The sequence below is a fragment of the Diabrotica virgifera genome, chromosome 3, assembly GCF_917563875.1.
Source record: "Diabrotica virgifera virgifera chromosome 3, PGI_DIABVI_V3a".
Classification (NCBI taxonomy): Eukaryota; Metazoa; Arthropoda; class Insecta; order Coleoptera; family Chrysomelidae; genus Diabrotica; species Diabrotica virgifera.
Genome location: NC_065445.1, coordinates 147817290 through 147844966, shown reverse-complemented (window position 1 = coordinate 147844966; position 27677 = coordinate 147817290). Strand labels below are relative to the sequence as shown.

Sequence of the window (27677 nt, the reverse complement as noted above, 5' to 3'; positions counted from 1 at the left end):
TTATAAAAAGTTGAAAAATATAAATTTCTGGGTACAATAATTAATGAAAATAATGAATACATAGAAGAGATTAAAGCAAGTATTTATGAGTTGGAGGCTTGGATATTAAAGAACGATGTTTCTGACAGATTAGAAGCCTTCAAGTTATGGGCCTGCAGAGGAAATGTTAAGAATAAGTTGGGTGGATAGAGTCACGAATGTCGAGGGTTTGAGAAGAATGAGAAAAGAAAAAGAGGTTTTAAATACAATTACTTACAGTTAAAAAACTGCAATATCTCGGACATGTCATGAGGCGCGAGCGTTATAGCTTGTTGTAATTAATAATACAAAGAAGAATTTAGGGTAGAAGGAGTGGTGGAAGAAGGCGCATCTCCTAGTTAAACAATTTGAGAGCTTGGTTTAACTGCATTTCTGTTGATCCCTTTAGAGCAGCGGCATCGAAAGTGCGAATTGCCGTGATGGTTGCCAACCTTTTTAGAGGAGATGGCACATGAAGAAGAAGAAGAAGAAGATTATAATGCAATACTATTAACCCTTGGAATACACACGGGTGTGTGAGAAACCCCAGTACTTTTTTAACAGCGTGTCAAATCCTTTAGACTTCAAGCAACTATTTTGGAGGTCTACGCAAATTCAGCTCACGTTTATGTGATTTTTTTTTAATATTTCTATTGTTTGTCTCTGATAACAACTATTAAGTTGTTTATAAGTTTATTTTAACGCAGGTCTCTTCTTCGAATTGACAAATGTTTAGTTTTGACTGAAGCAAGTTTTTTGTATGACATGGGATTTTTTCGGTAATATATTTTTTTATCTAACAATAAAACACTGAAAACTTTTGTTTCCAATACTTCCATAAAATTTTGTATTAGTATTGAAAACAAAAATTTTCAATATTTTATTGTTAGATAAAATGAACTTCCATCAAGTAACGAATCCATCAATTATATATTTTTTGTACTACAATTTTTTTTTTGTAGAACTTGATTTTGAATAAACTAACCCATAGGAATAGTTATCTTAAAGTTTTTTCATTTTCAATATTTGTTAAAAATTAGGATAGAGTATGATACATTCCAGTGTGTGTTTGGTGTACAAAAAATACATGTGTGTGTACGGAAGGTTAAAGATTATTTTACCTATTAATCTTTGTACAAAATGTGAAGGTACCAATCCTCTTCTCCCGTCTAAAAGTTCAGCGTCTAGATATCCACCGGGGCCCACAGGATCGCCCCAAACTAAAAGGTAATCCCCAGCTTGAATACTCAGTTCTTCTTCGGCATCTGGTTCAGGATCGTAAGAAAATCTAAAAATTACAAATAGTTTTTAATTAAACTATCAAAAACCTTCATAATCAAGAAAGGTGGACTCTTTTACAGGCTGGTTTTTATAATGATACATTGTTTTCTATTTTCTTCGACGAGAGAAGCTCGAAGAAGGCCTAGCTGTTGTCGACCTAAGCGACGCATATGACACCGTCAACCACAGAAACTTGCTGCAGAAAGCCTACGCCATTCTTAAGAACTATCAACACTCGTCAAAATAGTGAATCCACTACTGCAAACTAGACGATCCTACGAGATTCTTGAGGGTCAAAATAGTCGCTGGCGAACCCAAATAAACGGCTTGGCTCAGGGGTTGTTCTAGCACGTATACTTTTCAATATGTACACCAATAATCAACCAACGCCAACTTTTAGTAGAAACTTAGTATACACAGACGACTGAGCGTCACAGCCCAATGTTCAAAGTTTGAAGAAGATCGAACAGAAATTGAAAGCTGCCCTGGATTTGTCCATGATATTAATGAAGAAAATTCGCTAAGACTAAATGCAACCAAAACTCAAGTCTGCGCTTTCCACTTTCAGTCCCGACTGATTAAAAGAAAACTCAACATCAGCTGAAATAACACCTTACTAGAGTACACACAAAGGCCAATATACTCACAGTCACACTAGACCGCTCATTAACAAACAGGTTCCACTGTGATAAAACCGGAAAGAAGGGGCAGAAAAAAGCGCAGGTGCTATGTTTCTCAACGGCGAAATACACATGCCCCGTATGGAAGGGATCTACTATTCTAATTATGAAATAACCCACAATTTAAGTTGAAAAATGATTTATATAAAATATTTTTCAACCGGGGGACAAGGAAAGAGCCTCCACGAGATCAATAGTGCCACATCAACTACAAAACAGTAAACACTATTGACGACGTCCCCTGGAAACGTCTACTAGTAGACAGCTAATCCTTCCAACACCGGACCAAATCAAATCAGATGGCAAACGTCAAGCCACAATGACTTTTCTCAGAGCCAACACTGACAGTAGCGAGCATAAATATTGAGGGCATCACTGCAGCAAAACAAGATATCTTATCAGAATTCTGCAAAAACACGAAATGTGAGGTATTGTGCATCCAGGAACCCCACAGAGACCTAACTGCAGCGAGACCGAAAATCTCAGGTATGAAACTGTTTGCGGAGATATCACACAATAAGCATCTGTGGGAACAACGAATGTAAACGGCATAGAGGTAATAACCATTGAGATCGGAAAATATACAATATCCTCGGTATACAAGCCCCCAAACGAGCCTTTTATATTTTCACCCCCAACTAACTTCCAATCATAACAGAATCAACTTATACTGGGAGACTTTAACAGTCGCAGTTTACTCTGGGATTATGCAGACTCGGAAAGTTTGGAAAAGAGGATATAACCAGGATATCTGTTTTTCAAGTAATAACCTCGAAGACCGATGTACCAAAGTAGTATATGGCCCCATACCAAAAACTCAGTATAGACCAATTGGTATAAACGTCTTTCCAATTGTCAGACGAAAAACTATTCCATTCAGAAAGAGATTTAACTTCAAAAAGGCAAACTGGCAAAAGTATGCTGACATACTAGATTCTGAGCTGCTACGTCTTGAGCCAAAAGTAGAGAACTCCGGAAAATTTAATAAAAAATGTGTCTAAAAAAGTTATCCCTAGAGGATGTAGGCAACAATATGTCCCGGGATGTCCAGTGAGTCCAAGGAACTAATGAAAACATACGAAACCCTCTATTCCACTGACAATTTTAGCCAAGAAACGGTTGACTGCGGAGTAGTCCTACTCCAACAGCTAAGTCAAGCCAGAAAGGAAAAATGGATTGAAACCCTGGAAAATGGACATTACACATAATAGCAAGATAGCATGGAATCTTGTAAAAAAACTTAGCGGTGATCCAAAACAACATAAACCAGCTTGCAAGGTTATAGCACACCAAGTTGCTACTTAACTCCTCATGAATGGAAGAATTAGGAACAGATATAAAGACCCATATACTAAAAAAGATTGAACCAGGAGACAAACCATCTAGGAACTCCTTTTACACTAAAAGAACTCCACGACGGTATGAGCAGGTTAAAAAACGGGAAATCTGCAGGTGTTGATGATATATGCAGTGAAAAAATAAAGCATCTAGGCCAAGGAGCAAAAAACTGGATCTTGCAACTTTATAACACGTGCTGCAAATACTGCATAATTCCAAAATCATGGAGAAAATCTAAAGTATTGTTAATGTGTTAAAACCAGGAAAGGACCCAGAAAATCCCAGTAGCTACAGACCTATTTCGCTATTGTGTCACTTTTTCAAATTATATAAGAGACTCATCCTCACCAAAATAGAAAAAAATGTCCACAAGCACCTCATCCCACACCACAACTAGGAAGATTCAGACCCGGCAAATTTTGCACCGGTCAAGTCCTCGCACTAACAGAACACATTGAGGAGGGCTTTGAAGAAAAACTTATAATAGGGGCTGCTTTCGTAGATTTGACAGCGCCTATGACACAGTAGGCACAAAACATTGCTCCGCAAATTATACGACACTCTCAATTACCACTATCTGGGTAAGGTCGTATATTCCTTACTGCAAAACAGACGTTTCTTCGTTGTGGTGGAGGGCAAAATAAGTAGGTGGAGAGTTCAGAAGAACGGCCTCCCACAGGAAAATGTTTTAACACCAACGCTCTTCAATATACAGGGTTGCGAGAAAGTCTGGCAACACGGTTATTTCTCGGAAACCGCTAGAACGATTTTTATAGATTTTGGTGGGTAAGGGTCTTCTAATGCAGCCGATTTTATAGTGGTAATTACATTGTTCTCAAGCCTTCCGTTTTTCTGGAAATCTAATTAACTTTCTTATTTCAAATGGAACACCCTGTAAATTTTTTTCGTTTTGAAGTCCTTAAGAAATACTTATTATTCTTCATGTTACATTCCCTATACTGAAATGCCATAATTTCGGAGTTAATGCTACATTTATTAAAAAAAAATGTTTAAACAAATTATTATAACAATCAACTTTTTCGGCCCGTGTAGACATTACTTTAGGTTATTTGGATCATTAGGAACAAAAAAGGTCTGTAGTAATTTTTATCTAAAGTTAATAGTTTTCGAGTTATATACAATTTAAAACTAAAAAAAAAAAAACGAAAAAGTACGATTTTCAAGGTTCAAAAACAAAAGTAAAAAAATATTTTTTGAAATTAAGAAGTTCCTAAATTTAAGGCTAAATCTTCTATCAACTACCTATAAGAATTTTTGGCAGGTTTTATTCTAAAACATTGTTTTTTTAATTATTAATGAAGCGCATATGAGAGGACGGACAATCAACTAGACGGCAACGGCACTAACAACTAGGAAACAATATTTTAAAATGAAACGAGGCCAAATTGCTTATCGGTATCTGATAGAATAAGGTTTGAACTTGAATTTAGACACTTCTTGTTTCAAAAGTAATATTTTTTCTTGTGTTTTTTAACCTAGAAAATCGTTATTTTTTCAGTTTTAAATTGTTTATAATTCGAAAACTATTAACTAACTAAGAAAAATTACAACAGATTTTTTTCCCAATAATCCAAAGAACCTAAAGTAATGTCTACATGGGCCGAAAAAATTGATTTTTATAATTTGTTTAACAAATTTTGTTTTAATAAATGTAGCATTAACTCCTAAATTATGGCATTTAGGTATAGGGAATATAACATGAAGAATAATCAGTACTTCTTAAGGACTTTAAAGCGCAAAAAATTTACAGGCCATTTGAAATAATAAAGTTCATTAGATTTCCAGAAAAACGGAAGGCTTGAGAACAATGTAATTACCACTATAAAATCGGCCGCATTAGAAGACCCATACCCGCCAAAATCTATATAAATCGTTTTAGCGGTTTCCAAAAAATTACCGTGTTGCCAGACTTCTCCTAAACCCTGTACACACAAGCGACCAACCTACGCCGACTGAAACCAAACATTTCCTCTATGATGACGATCTTGCTATATGTTAGGTCTGGATCCCGCGTATGAAAAAAAAGTTGATTAATAGCAAGCTCAAAATTTGTTAATAGCTTAAGGGTGTCTAGACGGATAAACTTTGATATATGGGAACACTGAAACAGGGGCAGTTTTAATTGTGGAACAGGTTAAAAATTTGGAACGGTCAGACCACGAAAACGGCACATTTATTTTGTCCGACAGAATAGACTTAAACTCTCCGAACAGAGATTAAACTCTCATGCAAAGATCAGACTGCTATTTATCACCTGTCATAATTCCTGTCATTTGACATATTCTACATGTTCCACTCATTAAAACGCCCATTTGGTGATAAATAGCAGTCTGATTTTTGCAAGAGAGTTTAATCTCTGTTCGAAGAGTTTAAGTCTGTTCTGTCGGACAAAATAAATGTGCCGTTTTCGTGGTCTGACGTTTTAACCTGTTCCACAATTAAAACTGCCTCTGTTCCAGTGTTCCCATATATCAAAGTTTATTAGACTAGACACCCTTAAGCTATTAACAAATTTTCAGCTTGCTATTAATCAACTTTTTTTTCATACGCGGGATCCAGACCTATGTGCTCAAGGAACTAGCTTTGAAGAAGTGGGCGAAAGAAGTGGAAGAAGGAGAAACTGGAAACTGCCTTAAAAACAATGACATATTACTATCTGCAGAATTCTCTGAGACCCAATCCCTCTAAAACCCAAATCTGCGCTTTCCACCTTCGCGCAAAGGAAGCCAAGTGAAAACTCCAAATTGTGTGGAATAGTAATATACTAGAACAAACAGACGTTTTGGGAAGTAAATGGGGTACATGTCCTGGCGTCTTAAGAACAACGGTACAGGTATTGTGTTTCTCAACTGCTGAATATGGGCAGATCTAACCACGCTAAACAAGTTGATACTGCGCTAAAAAATGAGATGCAGAATAGTGACAGGGTGCATGAAACCAACGCCACTCTCAAATCTATAGCGGGTTTTGCAGAACCCTCAACACGCAGAGGTGTTGTAGAGCACATAGAGAAAACTAAACAGATTGCGGACGAGCAGCATGCCCTATACAAAGCTCGAACACCACGAAAGCGACTAAAATCCAGGAAAAGATTCCTTGAAACAGTGCAGGTTGAACCGCCTGAGAATTTTCCTCTTTCTCAGGTTCAATGGACCGGCCAGTCCCTAGACTTTAAAACGTGGAAAACTATGGATAGGATAAGAACGGGGGTCACTCCAGTAAAATCAAACATGGTATAATGGGGAGGGGGGGAAATAGACCAAGATGCTGTGAACTGTAACTGTGGAGAAACACAGAATATGGAACATTTTCTTACATACAGAAACTGTCCTCATCGGTGTACCCTCGAAGATATGTGGCTCGCCAACAAAGATGGAACCGACGCGTCGCGACGTAGCCCGATACTGGGCCGAAATTTTATGAATGACATATCCGGATACAATAAAGTAAAGTAAGTATTTTTGAACTTAAATTTTAGCTTATTTCCCAATTAGAATAGTAAATTATTTAAATGCCACAAAGAAATAGCTTCAGAATAATATGGAAGAGATCTGCGCACGCCAAGAAATTAAATGTCAGTCAGACCAACACTTCAGTCGTCTGTCGAACGGGAACGACGACAAGTGTGACTGCGCAGCAATATAGAACATGGAACATCTACTAACCTGCCCAAGCTGCTCGCGTAAATGCACACTTGGTAGGCAACCAACTAGCATTGGGCACAGCCCAATTCTGGGCTCAGAAACTATAGTTTTCCGGACATTAAAAAGTAAAGTAAAGGTAGTTTCTATTTTCTTTTAATCTAAGGATGCTACAGACATTCTCAGCGGCAATATGGATCTGATGCAAAATATCAATTTCACTTTTTCGAGTTTAAAAAAATTCGCTGGTTTTGTACTTATATGGTAGACACATTTTTAAAGGCATTTATTTTATATTTTAAAGTCATTTTATTTATTTTAAAAGCATACTTCTACATCCGTAGAATATACATACCGTTGCACGTCATCCGCGTCATAGCACATGACGTCATATGATACCAACAAGAAAAATTTAAGTCGTAGGTGTGTTCCTATTTAGAATCGTGTAGCTGAGTACACTGGAATTACAACCACTAGATATAATTTATTATGTATGTATGTTCACATATAGTCTGGGCTGATTATCGGAGAATAGGCCATTTTTGGAAAAAGTTATTTACCAGCAATTTTATTACTTGAATCGAATTATAAGATCCTATATATTAATAATATAGGTATGCAAAGTCCTCAGATAGTGTGCTACTTTTTTTATAAACAAAATGGCGCACGAAAATCGTGTTTTTTTCAATTATTGCTCTATAACTCCGAAGATTTTAACTTTACAACAAAAACACCCAAATAAAAATTCACCGTGATTAAATTCTGCGTGGAGACGTGTTTTGCCGATCTGCTCCGACGAAAATTTTCTTTGGAAAATGCGGGTTTTCCAAACAAAATTTTTAATTTTCAAATAAAGTTTTAGATAAGTAATTATCTACCACTAATTAAATAATTTTGTGACTTAAAAGCCTTCTTAGTTTAGATTATAGTACCAGAAGCTGGTGAAAATTGAAAGAATATTTTAGCAACAATTCAATTGTTAATTAATAATTTACGGTCGCAATAATAACCAAAATAATTATGATACACCGATCAAACTTTGAAATCTTATAAAGATGAGATGCTTATTTAACATTTTCTCGACAAAATATAAATTTTTAATTTTTTTGCATAATCTTTAAATGTTTAAAAAAATAGTTATAAACAAATTAACGTTTCTCAGAAAGTTTTTATTATATTAGATAGATAGATAGATAGATAGACATTTATTGTTTTTAAAAACTACTGTTTTATAACAATGAGTTTAGTAAGTACAGAATATAACTAACAACTAGTCTAGAACATAAATAACTATTAACAAATTTAAACAAAAGTTAAGCGCTATCACTAACTGAAATGGAGAACTTGGTTTTTTTAATAAACACCAATGAAGGAGAAACTGAAGTACAGAATATAACTAACAACTAGTCTAGAACATAAGTAACTATTAACAAATTTAAACAAAAGTTAATCGCTATTACTAACTGAAATGGAGACTTGTTTTCTTAAATAAACACCAATGAAGGAGAAACTGAAGCCTATTCATTTAAAACAAAAGATCTAAGTTTTATGATATTCCAAATATATATTGAAATTGCTTTCAGAGATATTATAGTTACATTATTAAGACAACCAATAAGGTCGGTGCAATTATTAAGGGGTGCCATATTAACCGGTTTCATTGAACTGTAAATGGGACATTCAAACAGTAAATGTTCAAGAGTTTCCAACTTGTTTGTGTTACAAATAGTACAGATTTCAGATGGTCGTATATGATATGTTATACCATTATAGGTAAATTTTAACACATGGCGATTAGATGTTCGAAGTTGCGCCATGGCACGAATGTATTTTATGGGAATTTGAAATTCCAGATATTTCTGTACTGAGGTATCTACGGATAAATGTTTGTAAATAGTTGAGAATGTTGACATGGAGACTGCTTGAATGTCTTCTTGATGAAGCATATCCATATACTTTTTTAACATGCTTTTCTTGTTTTTTAATAGCCAATCAGAGATGTTTTCATCCCAAGAAAATTCATAATCTAATATTTGAAAATATTGCTTAAACTGTGAAACCCAGTTGTATCTGTTCGTATTTATTGAATTATTTGCTGAAGAAATTTGAAGCTGACGCAGAAAACAAATAAGAGGAAGTCTTAAATCATGCATTTGCGATAGCTTGATAAGCCAATTTAAAGTTAGCTTGAAAATAGTAAAAGAAATTTTTACTCTTCCTGTCTCCAACCTAACAGCATAATCAGGTGTATTGATACTGAGATGTAAAAGTTTTTTAAAGAAAGTTATTTGTATTCTTTCTAACTGGTCAGCATATCTCATTCCCCAAACGGGCACACAGTTCATAACAAGGCTTTGAACTAGCGAATCGAAAAGTTGCACACGAGATGTCCAAGAATTCATTTTGGTTTTAGCCATTAAACCTATCACGTTACCAATTGCGTGTTTTGCTCTTTCCACTGTTGTATCGGCCATTGCTTTAAAAAGTGATGTTGTGGTTAGGGTGACTCCAAGATATACAAATTTGTTAACAACTTCTATTTTTTCATTCTTATATAGGAACTTAACGCCTTTATTGCCAATTTGACCGCTTCGGGCAAATGGAAGAATTTTGGTTTTGCCAACATTTACAGTTAGCTGGTTTTTGTCACTGTATTTTTCTAGATAACTTAAATTTTTACCGAGTTCAACTTCCGAGTCACAAAGAATGACCAAATCATCAGCATACAATAGCATTATTATTTGATTTTGGCTATCAATGGAGATACCTTGTGATCCTTGACTAATAAAAAACTGTTCTATATCCGCAATAAATAAACTAAATAATAGTGGACTCAAAGGTTCACCCTGTAAGACTCCTGTTGAAATATCAAATGGTCTTGTGTAGCCGTTTGGAGTTTTGATGTACATCCTAGCATTATCATAAATGTTTTTCAAAATGGCTATTATTTTAGAACTCACCCCAAGGCCAAATAGCTTTTGCCACAGCAAATGATGGATAATGGAGTCAAAAGCCCGCTTATAATCTACAAAGGCAGCGTACACTTTGCGTTTTTTCAGTCGTAGTTGCAGTTGTACAGCAGAAGTGAGGGTGAATACATTATCAATGCAACCCCTTGATCCCCTGAAACCCGACTGACATTCGGGAAGAACATTATTTACTTCAACCCAATCTCTGAGTCTGTTTAACAAAATATTAGTAAATATTTTTTCAACACAATTAAGTAAGGCAATACCTCTATAGTTTGCTGGATCATCTCTGTTGCCCTTTTTAAATATCATAGTAAAAATGACTTCACTCCAGTTATGCGGCGTAATGGTTGTTTCCAGTATTCTATTAAACATGCCCGTTAAATACAGTATCCAATTATTTGGAAGATTTTTAAAGAATTCATAAGAAATATGGTCAGTTCCAGGTGCTTTACGATTGGGACAGTTATTTAGGACTCTATATATTTCGTCACTGGTTATAATAGCGTCAAAAATTGGATGTCTTGCATCAAAAAAACGGGCATTATGATATAGTTTTGGGGGATATATATTCGAATAAAATTGCTCCCATACGTCTACATCGATAAAAGAAGTATTGTGATTTTTCCGAAATTTCCTAATCACTGACCAGAATGTTTTGGAGTCCCTGCTGTTTGCAAGTTGAGAATACAGGTTATGAAAATATATATGTTTTTTCTTTTTAATTATTTGTCTATAGGCTTTTTTTGATGTCAAAAAATTTGTTTTATAGGGGTCGCGGAAGTTATTTGATTTAGCTGTTTTGAGGCTTTGTTTCATGTTGTTTTTAGCTGAGGTACATTCATGATCAAACCATGGAGGACTTTGCCTGATACACGACGGGAAAGATTTTTCTTTACAAAGTTGTAATTGCGAAGCAGTTTCTTTAATTGCTGACATTAGATTATTGTATAGTTCCTGTGCATCAATATTTATAGAAAGAGACGTTTTATTCGAATGTTGCATAGAAATTTTATAGAAAAAGGCAAGGTCAGTATTCCATTGATATATAGTTTTTTTTTGTATAGGAAGTGCTTTTTTGAAACGACTTTCTCGAAAAAAGTCGGAAACGCAAGTTACCAGTATACCAAAGTGGTCAGAAGGGCTGTTATGGTTCATTACACATAAATCTTGGATAATAGGTATTGCACTGTTCTGGATAAATGCTAAGTCAATTACACTATTTCCAGCTTTGCTAATGTGAGTAAATTGTGCCGGTGTATCAGACTCAGTCCTCCCATTAAGTAGACAGAAAGAGTTGGTGTTCATGAAGTCAATAATATGGCGCCCCTTAGTATTTAAAACCATGTCATTGCTTAGACGATACTCCGATAGATTTGTGCCCTCCAGCATCTCTGGCGGAACTTCTCCAATATCTGATATTCTACTGTTAAAGTCACCGCCAATTAGAAGCGGAACATCGAAATGGTTTTCTAGAATTTCCGACAGAGATACTTGAAAAAGTTCTAGAATATACACAATATCTAAGGACGGTTTAAAATATACTGTGCAAATAATAATAGACTCTTCCGAAGGAGAAACCAGTCTGCAAAATAGCCACCACGGTGTTTTTTCTAAAATTACACAGTTGTATACATTTTTATAAAATATGTAGATACCACCGCTTGCTCTGCCCACGGATTTCTCTTTCGAAGCAGGACTACTTATAACATTATAGGATGACAAAACAATTGACAAATTATTACACTCATTAAGTAGCCATGTTTCAGTAAGACATAAAACCGAAAAATCATCGTAATCTCTAACAAATTCATCCAGATTGGCAAATCCTTGACAGTTCCAAAATACTATTTTGAATGATTGCTATTCAGGTAGAGATGAGTTTGCCCCACATAAAGCAGGCTTTGAAGTCTTGAGTCCCTTTTCACGTCTAGGTGATTCCTGTTCCTCTCTATCACGTTTGGTTGTTCCTCTTGTAGTAATTCTAGGTATTTTGTTTATGTATCTAATCGTTAAATTTTTCTCCCCATTATCTATACGACTTTGTAGCTCTGTTCGTAATTCAGCTAGATATTTTGACTGGCAAGGTGTCAGATCTTGTTTTATGTATATGTTTGAGTTTGAGTTTTGATTCAGTTTAGATTTATTTTTAAGAACAAAAAGGGCATCTTCACTGGACATCATAGTAACTTTCAGCGGCCTTGGTTTCATATCTTGGCGAGGAAAGCCAAGCCGGCGATGCGAAGCTATTTGTAAGTTAGGAGCTACCTGATTTAATATTTGTTGTGCATTAACTTCATCGGATTCTGTATTTTCTGGAACACCCATGAGCAAAACATTTTTTTCCCTTTGTTTTCTATCAGCCAGCTCTATAAGGATATTTTCGGGAGGAGAGGATTCTATTTTCTGGATTTTAATTTTTAGCTGTTCGTTTTCTCTTCTTAGAACCGCTATTTCCGAGATGCAAGCGTCAATTTTTGTCGACTGAGAATTTACTAAATTATGTAAGTCAGACATTCGAGTGTTACATGTTGCGATAGCGTTACTTAAATTAGCAAGCTGAGCCATAATTGCGTTGAAGTGCATTGTGCTAGCATCTGCTTCTGTGGTACAATTTTGACACTTCCATGTCAACAAGGTTGCAGGTGAAAAATTTAAGGGTTGAGGTTGAGCACAAACACCGTGCCATGTTGTTTTGCATCCAGAACATTCCAGTTTGCTACCATCTGTCGGTGTTATAATTTTATGGCATGCCTGACAATTTAAATCCATTATAGTAATATTAACCGTACTATTAAAGGTACCACTAATTACTTAAGTTTTTGTCTAAGGCAATACTCAAGTTTCAATTAAGTAGATCGCTGAAATGTAGATTGTATTTCTTGTTTAAAAATTGGGTTTTTCTCCTTACAGGTGTGTTTATAGTAAAAACTATTCAACTGTTCTAAGGCAATATTCTGGTTTCGATTGAGTAGAACGTTGAAATGTAAATTGTATTTCTTTTTTAAAAATTAAGTTTTTCTACTTACAGTTGTGTTTACAATAAAAACTGTTTAACTTTTAACTTATATTGGTAAAATTCACAAGCCACTGTTAAACGATGTTACCTCTACGGCTGCTAGAACTAAACTACAACCACTAGATATAATTTATTATGTATGTATGTTCACATATAGTCTGGGCTGATTATCGGAGAATAGGCCATTTTTGGAAAAAGTTATTTACCAGCAATTTTATTACTTGAATCGAATTATAAGATCCTATATATTAATAATATAGGTATGCAAAGTCCTCAGATAGTGTGCTACTTTTTTTATAAACAAAATGGCGCACGAAAATCGTGTTTTTTTCAATTATTGCTCTATAACTCCGAAGATTTTAACTTTACAACAAAAACACCCAAATAAAAATTCACCGTGATTAAATTCTGCGTGGAGACGTGTTTTGCCGATCTGCTCCGACGAAAATTTTCTTTGGAAAATGCGGGTTTTCCAAACAAAATTTTTAATTTTCAAATAAAGTTTTAGATAAGTAATTATCTACCACTAATTAAATAATTTTGTGACTTAAAAGCCTTCTTAGTTTAGATTATAGTACCAGAAGCTGGTGAAAATTGAAAGAATATTTTAGCAACAATTCAATTGTTAATTAATAATTTACGGTCGCAATAATAACCAAAATAATTATGATACACCGATCAAACTTTGAAATCTTATAAAGATGAGATGCTTATTTAACATTTTCTCGACAAAATATAAATTTTTAATTTTTTTGCATAATCTTTAAATGTTTAAAAAAATAGTTATAAACAAATTAACGTTTCTCAGAAAGTTTTTATTATATTATAATTTAAAAAATAGCTAAAATGCACATTTGAAATATCTTGAAAATGAATGCTTTAAAACTTTTTTGCAACCATCTGCAAAAAAGTTATAAAACGGCAAAATAAACATATGAATACTACGGTGTTTATAATTTTTTTTTAATTCTTTCAAAGCGTAGAAGTGAGTTTAAAGTACAAGCTAATCATTTATAAAAAAATATCGATTATAAGTTTATTGGTTATATTTTAATTAAAGATTATAAATATATTTTTTTGTAATTTACACGCGCCAAAGTAGAATAATACAGTACTGTAGCTAAAATTTTCACTCGGAGCGACGACCGGCGGCCGCGCGACGTACACTTTTAATAAATAATGTATGCTGCGTGTCAGTCGCTTCGAGTGAACATTTTAGCTCCGACTCTGTATCAGGCCTACTTTTGCGCTAAAAATTACAAAAAAAGTATTTTTTAGCCGTTGATTACAATATAACCATTGCACTAATTTTTGACATTCTTTGTGAGTAATTAGATTGTACCATAGACTCACTTTTAAGCTTTGAACAATTAAAACAAATTATTAACAAAGGAGATATCATATATTTACTTTGCTGTTTCATAATTTTTTTGCAAATGGTTAGAAAAATTTTTTAAAGCATTCATTTTCAAGACCTATGAAATACGCATTTTAAGTATTTTTTAGAATTAGAATATAATAAACAATTTCTGAGAAATGTTAATTTGTTTATAACAATTTTTTTTAAACATTTAAAGATTATGCAAAAAAAATGAACAATTTATATTTTGTCGACAAAATATTAAATAGGCATCACACCTTTATAATCTTTCTAAGTTTTATCAATGTTTCATGATTATTTTGGTTGTTATTGCGACTGTTAATTGTTAAGTAACAATTGAATTGTTGCTAAAATATTCGTTTCATTTTTACCGGCTTCTGAATTTATAATCTATACCAAGAAAGCTTTTATTTCACTAAGCTATATAATTATTAATAAATAACTACTGGCCCAAAAAAATTATTTGAAAATTCGAGATTTCGATGGGAAAACCCACATTTTTCGAGGAAAATTTTCGTCGGAGCAAATCGGGAAAAACATGCCTCTATGTAGAATTAAATTGGGGTGAATTTTTATTTAAGTGTTTTTGGTGTAAAGTTAAAATCTTCGGAGTTATAGAGAAATAATTGAAAAAAATACGATTTGTCGGCGCCATTTTGTTTATAAAAAAAGTAGCACACTATCTGCGGACTTTGCATACCTATATTAATAATATATAGGATCTTATAATTCGATTCCAGCAATAAAATTGCTGGTAAATAACCTTTCTTTGTACTTTACTAATTAGACCAGCGTTTTTTTTTTCAAAATTTAAAGATTATGCAAAAAAAAGAAAAATTTATATTTTGTCAATAAAATATTAAATAAGCATCTCATCTTTATAATCTTTATAAGTTTGATCAATGTATCATGATTATTTTGGTTTTTATTACGATCATAAATTGTTAATTAACAATTGAATTGTTGCTAAAATATTCGTTTAATTTTCACCAGCTTCTGGAATTACAATACATACCAAGAAAATTTTGATGTCACTAAGTTATTTAATTATTGATTAATAATTACTTACCTAAACTTTATTTGAAAATTAGAGTTTTTGTTAGGAAAACCCGCATTTTCCGAGGAAAATTTTCATAGCAAATCGTGAAAAACATTTTTCTATGTAGAATTTAATTGCGGTGAATTTTTATTTGAGTGTTTTTGTTGTAAAGTTAAAATCTTCGGAGTTATAGAGCAATAATTGAAAAAAATAAGATTTGTCGGCGCCATTTTGTTTATAAAAAAAGTAGCACACTATCTGCGGACTTTGCATACCTATATTATTAATATGGAGGATCTTATAATTCGATTCCAGCAATAAAATTGCTGGTAAATAACTTTTCCATGAATTTTGCTAATTAGCCCAGAGTAATACGCGTAGAAATAATATTGAAAGATTTCTATGTAAAGGCTATAGCGGGATAAGATGGTCAAAAATGCCCCCGCACCGATCAGCCCCGCTACTTATGTTTTCGATAGAGGATATAAAATTATGCCCTCATGCAAATTTTTAGCTTCCCAGAGGTCCTAAAACGTCTCAAATCGAGAAAAGAAGAATTTTTAGGTTTTATTTTTTTGTGAGCGCAATTTTACTTTAAAAAATCTGAAAAAATTCAAGAGGTTGTATCTTTTGAATACAAAACAACCTAATTTTTTTCAGATTTTTGTAATGAAAAATGTGCCCAGGAAAAATTATTTAAATTTTCAAAAAATTTTTAGGTTATGATAATATGATTTGGCCAACTTTTAAATAGTATTTTTTTGTGTACTTTTTGCCGTTCTTTTAAATAGCAGAGGCGAAATTGTTAATATCTGAGCGGAAAGGACGAAAAAATCGAGAAAACCGTTTTTGTCTGTCTCGAGATGCATCTCGGGACAGCCAATTTTAGGAGTTAGGATCCTGACTACAACAACTGAAAAAAAAACTAAAATTGTGAATTTTATCATAAAATTTGGTATGTGGGGTTATAATAATATTTGGAACAACTTTTCCAAATAACATATCGATATCTGTAACGCGAAGCAAATCGAATCGCATATCGAAAATTCACCCTCTTTGTGGATTCGCAGTAGGCCGCGTTTAAAATTTAAAGTTCAGTTGACTATTTTAAAAATTGTGAACCATCAACCTGTATAACTGTGCAAAATTTCAAATCTGTATATATTTTCATAGCCGAAACTTAGGGGTGTCTTCATCTTAAATGCGACACACTGTATCTTATCAATTCGATAATTTATTGCAACTAATATAGTCGTATTTTTTATAGATTCAAAATATACAATGAGAATACTGACTAATTCACTAATTTTATCATAAAAAGTTCAAATTGATTGCATTGAAATATTGAACCAATTAATGCGTATTAATATAATATTATTATAATAATTATTATAATATTTATAATAGAGTGAGTGTTATGTATAAAAACCCTCAAGTATCTCGGAAACGACTTGCACATTTTTCGTAGGTTTTGGTGGGTAGGGGTTTTTTAATGCAGCCGATATTACAGTGATAATTACATTGTTGTCAGATTTTCTGTTTTTCTGGAAAGCTAATGAAATTTCTTATTTCAAATAGAGCACCCTGTATATTTTTTGCGTTTCAAAGTCCTTAAGATATACTGATTATTTTTTATGTTATATTCTCTAAACCTAAATGCCGTAGTTTCGGAGTTATTGCTACAGTTATTAAAAAAAAATTAAAGAAATTATAAAAATCAATTTTTTTGGCCCGTGTTGTAGACATTATTTTACGTTCTTTGGATCATTGGGAACAAAAAAAGGTCTTTTGTAATTTTTCTCTTAAGTTAATCGTTTTCGAGTTACAAACAATTTAAAACTGAAAAAAATCGAATAATGACGATTTTCAAGTTTTAAAAACAAAAATAAAAAACATTATTTTTGAAACTGCGGATTACCCAAAATCCTTCTTCCAGGGGCTCACTATAAAATTTTTTGGCACGTTTTATTCTAAAACATTGCTTTTTAAATGTTAATGAAGCGCATATGAGAGGACGGGCATTAACAACTAAAAAACAATATTTTAGAATAAAACTAGCTCAAATAATTACTTATTGGTAACTGATAAAATAAGGCTTTAGCTTGAATTTCTATACTTGGCAGTTTCAAAAATAATATTTTTGATTTGTGTTATTTAATCTGGAAAATCGTAATTATTCGATTTCTTTTCAGTTTTAAATTATTTATAACTCGAAAACGATTAACTTTACAGAAAAATTACCAGAGAACTTTTTTGTTCCCAATGGTCCACAGAACGTAAAGTAATGTCTACGCAGGCCGAAAAGATTGATTTTTATAATTTGTTTAAAAAGTTTTTTTAAATAAATGTAGCAATAACTCCGAAATGATGGCCTTTAGGTATAGCGAATATAACATGGAAAATGATCAGTATTTCTTAAGGACTTCAAAACGCAAAAAATATACAGGGTGTTCTATTTGAAATAAGAAAGTTAATTAGATTTTCAGAAAAACGGAAGATCTGACAACAATGTAAGTATTACTATAATATCGGCCACATTAGAAAACCCCAACCCACCAAAATCCATAAAAATCGTGCAAGCCATTTCCGAGATAATTGAGGGTCTCCATACATAAAACTCACTCAGTATATTATATTATATTATTACACATAATTATATAAACATTATTTTTTAATAATTAATAATTTATATTTACACATTAATAATTGGTTCAATACTTCAATGCAATCAATTTGAATTTTTTATGATAAAATTAGTGAATTAGTCAGTACCTTGATTGTATATTTTGAATATATAAATAATACGACTATATTAGTTGCAATAAATTATCAAATTGATAAGATACAGTGTGTCGTATTTAAGATGAAGACCCCCCATGTTTCGGCTATAAAAATATATACAGATTTGAAATTTTGCACAGTCATACAGGGTGATGGTTCACAATTTTTAAAATAGTCAACTGAACTTTAAATTTTAAACGCGGCCTACTACAAACAGGGTGAATTTTCGATATGCGATTCGATTTGCTTCGCGTTACAGATATCGATAAAAGTTATTTGGAAAAGTTGTTCCAAATATTATTATAACCCCACATACCAAATTTTATGACAAAATTCACAAGTTTTTTTTCAGTTGTTGTGGTCAGGATCCTAAATCCTAAAATTGGCTGTCCCGAGACGCAGCTCGAGACAGCCAAAAACGGTTTTTTCGATTTTTTCGTTCTTTCCGCTCAGATATTAAAAATTCTGCCTCTGCCATTTAAAAGAACGGCAAAAAGTACACAAAAAAATACTATTTAAAAGTTGGCCAAATCATATTTTCATAACCTAAAAATTGTTTGAAAATTTCAAAAATTTTTCTTTGCCTCATTTTTCATTACAAAAATCTGAAAAAAATTAGTTTGTTTTGTATTCGAAAGAGACAACTTCTTGAATTTTTTCAGATTTTTTAAAGTAAAATTGCGCTCACAAAAATAAAACCTAAAAATTCTTCTTTTCTTGATTTATTACGTTTTAGGACCTCTGGGAAGCTAAAAATTTGCATGAGGACATAATTTTATATCCTTTATCGAAAAAATAAGTAGCGGAGCTGATCGGTGCGGGGGCATTTTTGACCATCTTATCCCGCTATAGCCTTTAAAGAAACAGATCCCAACTTGTTTCAATTAATTTGTATAAGTGGACTATAAAGCGTTTTTATAAAGCACACTCTTTCAGATTACACTCTAGCTGCTATCGAACAAAGCTGACATTTTGGCATAAATTGGTTACATTTAATTGACAGTTGCGGTATTGACACTTCGGATTTGTTTTTATTCTTTACTATAAGTATTTGTTTTATTATATTTATTGTTTTTATTATTTACTTTAACGTAAGGTTATAACTTAATTCTTGTTTTGTATTTCTAATGTGTTTATTTGTTTACATTGAATATTAATTTGTTTTGGTGTATAATCCCTTTCGCAATAATTATGTAATATATTTGATTTCAAATAAATTCAAGAATTTCTTGTAATTGGGCAACAATGTCAACTTATATCTCTGACGTAAATAATGACGTGCGACGGTATGTATATTGTACGGACTGTATATAATAAGAACACTAGAAACGAGACATTATCCTCGTCGAAATGTTGATACAGTATGGTCTAAAATCCCCCTCCATAATTATTTTCTGAACCATAATACAATAAACTTTTGAATAACTGACCTAAGGTACCTAATAGTACAGTCACTGAAGATTTTCACCTCCGATTTCGTTAAACTTCCATTGATTTTCATGAAAATTGATGAGATTTAGAGGATGCCTCGAAAAACAAAACTGATGTAGCGCTTTTACTCTGGGCGTGGCTGCAACATCTTTTCAGGAGTAATTATTAGTTTATTAACAATAACCCGATAAATCGATAGAGCGACAAATTCTATGCTAAATTTTTTATATTAGGTTATTAAAATAATCAATACTTTTTGTGTTTTATATATCAAAGATTTTAATTTTTTGTGAAAAATGCATGTTTTAAAGCGATTTTCCATAAATAACTCAAAAACTATGTTTTTTTCAAAAAAGTTATCATTACCAAATGTGGAGAGAATAAAAATCTAATTAACTCCTTACTTAAAAAACGTCCTTACTTAAAAAATTTTTCGTCAAAATACCTACTTCCGTGGGTATTTTAACCAAAAATTTTCCACCCCCCGAGAAGGGGTGGGAACTACCCCCAAGAAAAAGTGCGCATTGGCATAGGGTAGACTTTGAACTAAGAGATCAGTAGATGCTATTCCCAAAATTTTATTAAAATCCATGGAGTAGGATAGAATTCGGAGGTAATATCCTATTCTTGCTCACATTGACTGGCGTATAATTTTTATGATTTTAAATTCATCCAAAAACATTTGAAAGGTAAATTAAAATTAAGTAAGCTATGATGAAAACAAGGATTTTTTCGGAAAAAGTGAAAAATAAAACATACACCATACCCACAAAAATTAAAATTTATAGTAATTCTTATAATAATTTCTTTACTTTATCAAAAGTAATGACCTCAAATATTTAGACCGATTTAGGATGCAAGCTTATTTAAAACAAATATTTATGATTTAGAAAAATTAGAATTTTTTAAGTTTTTGTGATTTTCATTTTCTTTCGATAATACCTCCAAAAATATTTTATATACGTAAAAATGATAGAAAACTAAATTTGAGATTGTAGGCAAAGGTTTTACTTGTTTTTTATTTTTTAGGATAAAAATAACCGAGATAGAAACGTTCAGAGCCTAAATTTGACTAGGAGAACCATGTAACCGGGACCTGCATTTATCTTAGATAATTAGGTATTTAAAAGATTAAATTTAATACTATTTTTATAGCCCTTAAAATTACAAAAAGATTCAGAAGTCCGGATCGCCAAGTGAGAACATTCAACACGCAGATAGAATGGTCTAACCAAGCAAAGTATTCATAACGTTCTATTAGAGGTAAAACTCACTAAGTGCACTTTTTTGAGATTTTGACAATTTCATCAAATTGTAGGTACTCAAATACGGTACTTTCCAGTCGTGAAAAGGCCACTAAGTGCTTAAAGCCTTCTAATTGCTGAGATAATTTATGGTGGGTACAATTCACTAAACGCATTATTGTGAATTTTGGTCTCAGGTTGAAACTCATTAAAAAACTTATTATTGTACCTAGTGAATTTTTTCTTTACAACCTGGAGCACCGAATCTGTACTTAATGATCTTTCCACAATACGTTATTAAGCATAAACGTAGATCGAGTTCCAGAGTTATCAATATCTGATAGCGAGAGTGAAGAAGGCGAGTGAAATTAAAAGTGCATTCACAATAATTTTATTTTTTCGACGTATTGTTAAGATTCGGTTTTAATTCCCTTAAAGGTTTTAATCTGTTTTAATTTTAACATTTTGTACTATATTGCATTTTTTGTTACTTAAGCATTTCTTTAGGTAGATAGTGCAAGAGGATGTGGTACAACCATGTAAGACGGATGGATGAGAATATACTCCCAAAAATTGCCCTAGAAAACAACCCGCCCAGTTCAAGACAACCCCAAAAAGGGGGGATAGTTGGCAATCAGTCTCCCAGAAAATTAACCAGATGCAGCTTCAGAATTAAACAGATTGAAAGATCTCCAAGAAGTAAAAGAAGAAGAAGAAGAAGAAAGTATTTCTTTCATTTTGAATTCCGCAGTCATGATACTACACTTTCAGGAGACAAATTCAAAATACCCAGTTATTGTGTCCATGGAAAAACTCATCTTCTTATTCTACTTCTTGTAGTACCTATTCGTTTCGGATGTTGGCGACCATCATGGCAGTCTGTACTTTGCACACTGCTGCTCTAAAAATATTTGTAGATATTGTGTTTAACCACGTACGTAGATTTTTAAGCCAGGAAATCCTTCGCCTTCCTGGTCCTCGCTTTCCTTCTACTTTTCCTTGCAGGATTAGTTGCAGCAGTCCATATCTTTCACTGTTCCTCATAATTTGACCGAGGTATTCGATTTTGGCTGTTTTTGTTGTGATTAACAGCTCTTTTTCTTTTTGCATTCTCAGCAAAACATCCTGATTAGTAATGTGGTCGGTATAAGATACCTTCAGGATTCGACGATAAAGCCACATTTTAAAAACTTCAATTTTCTTGCAGGTGGCGTCTAGAGTCCACGACTCAACTCCGTACAACAGTATTTGAAAGATATAACATCGTAGTAACCTGATTTTTATGGATAGCGATAAATCATGACATTTGAATAACAGCCATTTTTTGAAATGCAGATCTTGCTTTCTCTATCCTACATTGGATTTCCATGGAATGGTCCCAATTTTCATTGACGTTCGTACCAAGCTAGGTGTATGTTTTTACTCTTTCTATTTGTTGACCGTTTACACTGATTCGTCCAAATTGCTGTTCCTTCTTATAGATCATCATATCTTTTTTTTCTTAGTGTTTAGTGAAAGCCCGTATCTCTGACTGACTTCTGCGATTCTGTTCATTAACTCCTGAAGGGTTTCAGAACTGTTAGAAAATACCACCATGCCGTCTGCGTATGTTATGTGATTGATACATTCTCCGTTAATTCGAATTCCGGCTTCAACATCATCCACCGCTTCTTGAAAGATTTTCTCAGAGTAGATGTTAAACAGCAGTGGTGATAGTATACATCTCTGACGGACCCCACGTTTGATTTTGATATCGTAGGATTCTCCTGCCTCTGTCAGGATAGATGATGTTTGATTCCAGTACAGATTGCGGATAATCTTTAAATCACAGGTGTTTACTCCAATATTGGTTAATATCTCAATCAGCTTGTCGTACTTTATTGTATCGAACGCTTTATGGTAATCAATAAAGCATGCACAAATATCACAATTTACGTCTCTACTTCGTTGAAATAGCACTTGTATACTAAATAGAGCCTCTCTTGTACCCACTGCATTTCGAAAACCAAACTGTGTACGGCAGATTTTTTCTTCGCACAGTCTATATATCCTTTGATGTATAATTTTTAGAAACAATTTTAAAATATGGCTTTTATTAAGCTGATGGTTCGGAAATCACTGCAGGATATGGATTTTGTTTTCTTTGGTAAAGCAATAAACGTCGACTTCAGCCATGTCCTTGGTATTGCTCCGCTTAAATATATGTCATTAAATATTTTGATGAGGCATTGAGTACCGTCGGTGTTAAATAGTTTAAAAGTGAAAAACTCATTAAGTATAGAAATTAATCTAATATTTAATAAATCATAGTTCCTGTGACGAAACATGGCATAAAATATATTTTTGTATGTACTCTTTTAAGTTGCATTAAAAAAATTCCAATATTAAAGTCAGGTGAATTTAAATAACAATTTGTTTCTCTCTGAAAAGTGTAGTTAGTGAGTTTTATCTCTAACAGAACGAAATAGTAAATACTTGCCCTACATATATTCTAGAAAACAGTAGTTCTCGCCAGTGGCGCACAACCCCCGTACATGGAACACTATATACACTATATACACGAAATTTTCGATTTTCTAAATCTGACTGAATTGAAAATCGTACCAAACCCCATCTTAAAGTTTAGGAAAAGACTCGCCTATCCATATGTCAACTATCCATTTTGGTCTAAGGGTGTGGATTTTACGGCCCTTCCTATTTAGGGTCTGTTTTTCGTTCTCGTCCTCAAAACTCTGAAAAATTTCGAAAATTTATCCGACCTTTGCGGCTTCTGATTTAAGTGATCATTACCTTTCCAACGCATGTTTAATTTTGGAAATCGGTTATACTATTCAAAAGTTACCGAGCTCAGAAATATGACTCAATTTCTATTTAAAAAGGGGAATATGTTTGTATGTATGTAAGTATGTATGTATGTATGTATGTGTGTGGAAAAGTTACACCGATCTGTATTTCTTTTCTGTGTTTCAAGAAGGGGTCAGGGCCGATTCAGAACCGGTGTAGTTTGAGACTTTCGACCACCCATAAGCCAGCTATAGGACTGGGCAGGTACAAAATGGCATATTTTTTGGGGGTATATATCTTAGGTTCAAGGAGAGACAGGAAAACCGTAAATACACCAAGTCAACAGCGTCGAGTTAAGCTTTCAAATGGTGCCTAAGCTATCAGGATGGGACATACACACGGCTCAGTATAGCCGAAAAACTAAAAAACTATATAATAAATAATCATTTCGCTGTGAATCGAAACAAGAGCGGTTTTACTTTAGTTACTTCAGAGAGCCCCAAAAGTGCTCTAACTAGTTTCAACTCTTGTTAGAGTTTCTTCAGAGAGCACATATTTGATTCTCTCTGAACAACTAAAATTATGGCCGTCAGCCTCGATCCACAAACGAAAGATTATCATGATATGGATGCCGTGGCGGCATCTGCTAAAGACTAACGAAAGTTCTACTTTTAATACTAACAATACCCAAAATAAAACTTTATCAGAACTAATCTTCTGGTTACACCATTCGTGGCTTCTAAAATTTGCAAGCCGACGAATCGCCGGAGCAAAAAAGGCCGAGGGAGATCTATCGAGTTGCATATTACAACTCACCTGTCCAGCAAATCTTTCGTTTGTGGATCGAGGCTGACGGCCATAATTTTAGTTATTCAGAGAGAATCAAATATGTGCTCACTGAAGAAACTCTAACAAGAGTTGAAACTAGTTAGAGCACTTTTGGGGCTCTCTGAACTAACCAAAGTAAAACCGCTCCTGTTTCGATTCACAGCGAAATGATTATTTATTATTTTTATTCGTTTTACTCCTATTCTGAGTATTGGGAACTAATCTTTGTTGGAACTTTACCGTGCTGGACAGGTGAGTTGTGAGATGCAACTTGATAGATTTTCCTCGGCCTTCTTTGCTCCGGCGATTCGTTGGCTTGCAAATTTTAGAAGCCACGAATGGTGTAACCAGAACATTAGTCCTGATAAAGTTTTATTTTTGGTATTGTTAATAATACAAGAATAAAAAACCGTTAAACGCCGTAAAAATGAGTGGCGCATACAATATTCCAGCTACAAAATATCTGATATGAAAATTACGTGGCGCGAAAATGTATTTTCATTTTGATGCAAAGCAAAATTCTAGTTTTATTTTAAAAGATTTTTCCATAATATTTGTTAATTTGAAGTAAACCCGCCACAAAAGAGTAAATTTGATACAGTTTGAATTTTGAAACTCTTTTGTGGCGCGTTTACTTCAAATTTAGCAAATATTATGGAAAAATCTTTTAAAATAAAACTAGAATTTTGTTTTGCATCAAAATGAAAATACATTTTTGCGCCACGTAATTTTCATATCAGATCTTTTGTAGCTGGAATATTGTATGCGCCACTTATTTTTACGGCGTTTAGCGGTTATTTATTCTTGTATCAGGAGTTTTTCAAGTTATATACAAATTAAATGTATGAAGTTAAATGCAATTTTTCTCGATTACACGTTAAGCTTTATAAATGGTCATCTTTGTCGCATTATCTCCCAAATGATCTAGTGTCCATCGAATGTACACTAGGTTTTTTTTCTAGTCGAAATAGATTGAATAAAAATATTAAGATAGCCGGTAAATGAACTCGGATTGCCCGTTGCAGATCAAATTTAGCGTCGTAACCACTACAACTACATTAACCATTTCAGGCATAATCGTTAATTGGATTATACATTTGTAGCTTAATAACTTCTAAACGGCTTAACCGATTTTGATCACTGAACATGAGTTTGAAACGTATTCACAAGTAGTATCTGATGCATCTGAGGTCAAGTATGAAAACTAAAGCTGTTACAGAAATTATTGAGCTTGACAAACCGTTTCGTTTTTCCCCATAGGAATTTCTAATTTTCCCGGATATGAGGTAAACAACGTTAGATTCGCCTAGAGTCCTTCTACAAACGCTCAGTTATTGGTGCATTTCGTAGGTTGAAATTTTGAGTAATTGTCGAAAAACCAAAATTTTCAAATTTAGTTTTTCAATTTTTCGGCTATACTGAGCCGTGTGTATGTCTGAGCTTGATCGCTTATGCACCATTGGAAAGCTTAACTCAACCCTATTGATGTGGTATATTTGCGATTTTCCTGTCTCTCCTTGAAACTAAGATATATACGCCCAAAAAATTTGCCATTTTGTATCTACCTAGCCCTAGGCTTACGGGTAGTCAGAAGTCAAAAATTAAACCGGTTCTGAATCGGCCCTCAACCCTCTTGAAACACAGAAAAAAAATTCAGATCGGTGTAACTTTTCCACATACATACATACATACATACCTATCCACAAACATTTTCCCCTTTTTAAATAAAAATTGAGTTCTAATTCTGAGCTCGGTAACTTTTGAACGGTATAACTGATTTTCAAAATTAAACATGCGTTGGAAAGGTAATGATCTGTGCTATCAGAAGCCGCGAAGGTCGAACTTAAGTTTTTGAAATTTTTGGGAGTTTTGGGGACGAGAACGAAAAACAGACCCTAAATGGGAAGGGCCGTAAAATCCACAGCCTTGGACCAAAATGGAGAAGTAATATATGGATGGACGAGTCTTTTCCTGAACTTTAAGATGGGATTTGGCTCAATTTTAAATTCAGTCAGGTTTAGAAAATCGAAAATTTCGTGTATATATAATGTCGCATGTAGGGGTGTGGTGCGCCACTGGCGAGAACTGCCGTTCTCTGGTAATTTTCAAAATTAGATATGCGTTGGAAAGGTAATGATCAGTACTATCAGAAGCCGCAAAGGTCGAACTTATATTTTTGAAATTTTTGGTAGTTTTGAGAACGAGAAAGAAAAACAGACCCTAAATAGGAATAGACGTAAAATCCACACCCTATGACCAAAATGCAATGTTCACATATGGATGAGCGAGTCTTTTCCTAAATTTTAATTTTTTAATTCAGTCAGATTTAGAAAATCGAAAATTTCGTGTATATATATAATGTCGCATGTAGAGGGGTTGTGCGCCACTAGCGAAAATTGCCGTTTTCTGGGGTCGCCTTGGTCGCATTCTCTCCCAAATGATCTAGTACTTACGACACCAGTGATAAGACAATCTGAGTTCATATCCCAGCCATCCTAATAATTATGTAATTATGGCCGGCAAATGAACTCAGATTGCCCAATCAAATTTAGCATCGTAACCACTACAAGTACATAAACCATGATTGATTAATAACATTGATTTTTTCGATATAAACTAAGGTTTCGATAACCAATAAATCGAAAACTATTAATTTTATCAAAAAAATATAAAATATTTTTTTCTTACAATTAATGTTTTTACCAACATTTGCGGTCAAAATATAATAAAATAATTCCACCCTCGAGATGGGGTGGCAACCACCCCATGGTAAAAGCGTCTTTCGGCATCATATAGATTTTGATCCTTGGACTATCCACTACTTATTTTCAAATTTTCAAGCAAATCGATCCATTCTGTAAAAATTGCGAAGTGAAAAGTTTCAGTTCCTGGACTAATTATACTTTTGGAGCTCTATAACTTCTGAACGGCTGATTTGATCACTAAACATGAGTTTAAAACGTATTGACAAGTAGTATCCGATGCATCCAAGATCAAGTATGATAATTGAACGTATTAGAGGAATTATTGAGCTTGAAAACGGTTTCTCCCATAAGAAATAGATTTGATCATATTTATGAAGCCTATAACTAAAAAATTCGAATTTTCCCAGATATGAGATATACACCTTTAGACGCGTCCTGAGTCCTCCTACAAAAGCTCAGTTATTGGCGCAATTCGTAGGTTGAAATTTTGAGTAATTGTCGAAAAACCAAAATTTTC

General features: G+C 33.4%; 1 protein-coding gene across 2 annotated transcripts in view; it reads right to left on the bottom strand.

Moving 5' to 3' along the window:
* LOC126881345 (RIMS-binding protein 2) overlaps window positions 1–27677 on the bottom strand; it is a 509061-nt gene that overhangs the window by 214146 nt on the left and 267238 nt on the right. For both annotated transcript variants that reach the window (XM_050645576.1, XM_050645577.1), the window contains exon 7: window positions 1140–1306. In XM_050645576.1, coding sequence (XP_050501533.1) covers window positions 1140–1306 — 167 coding nt within the window. The remainder of the gene's footprint in view (window positions 1–1139; window positions 1307–27677) is intronic.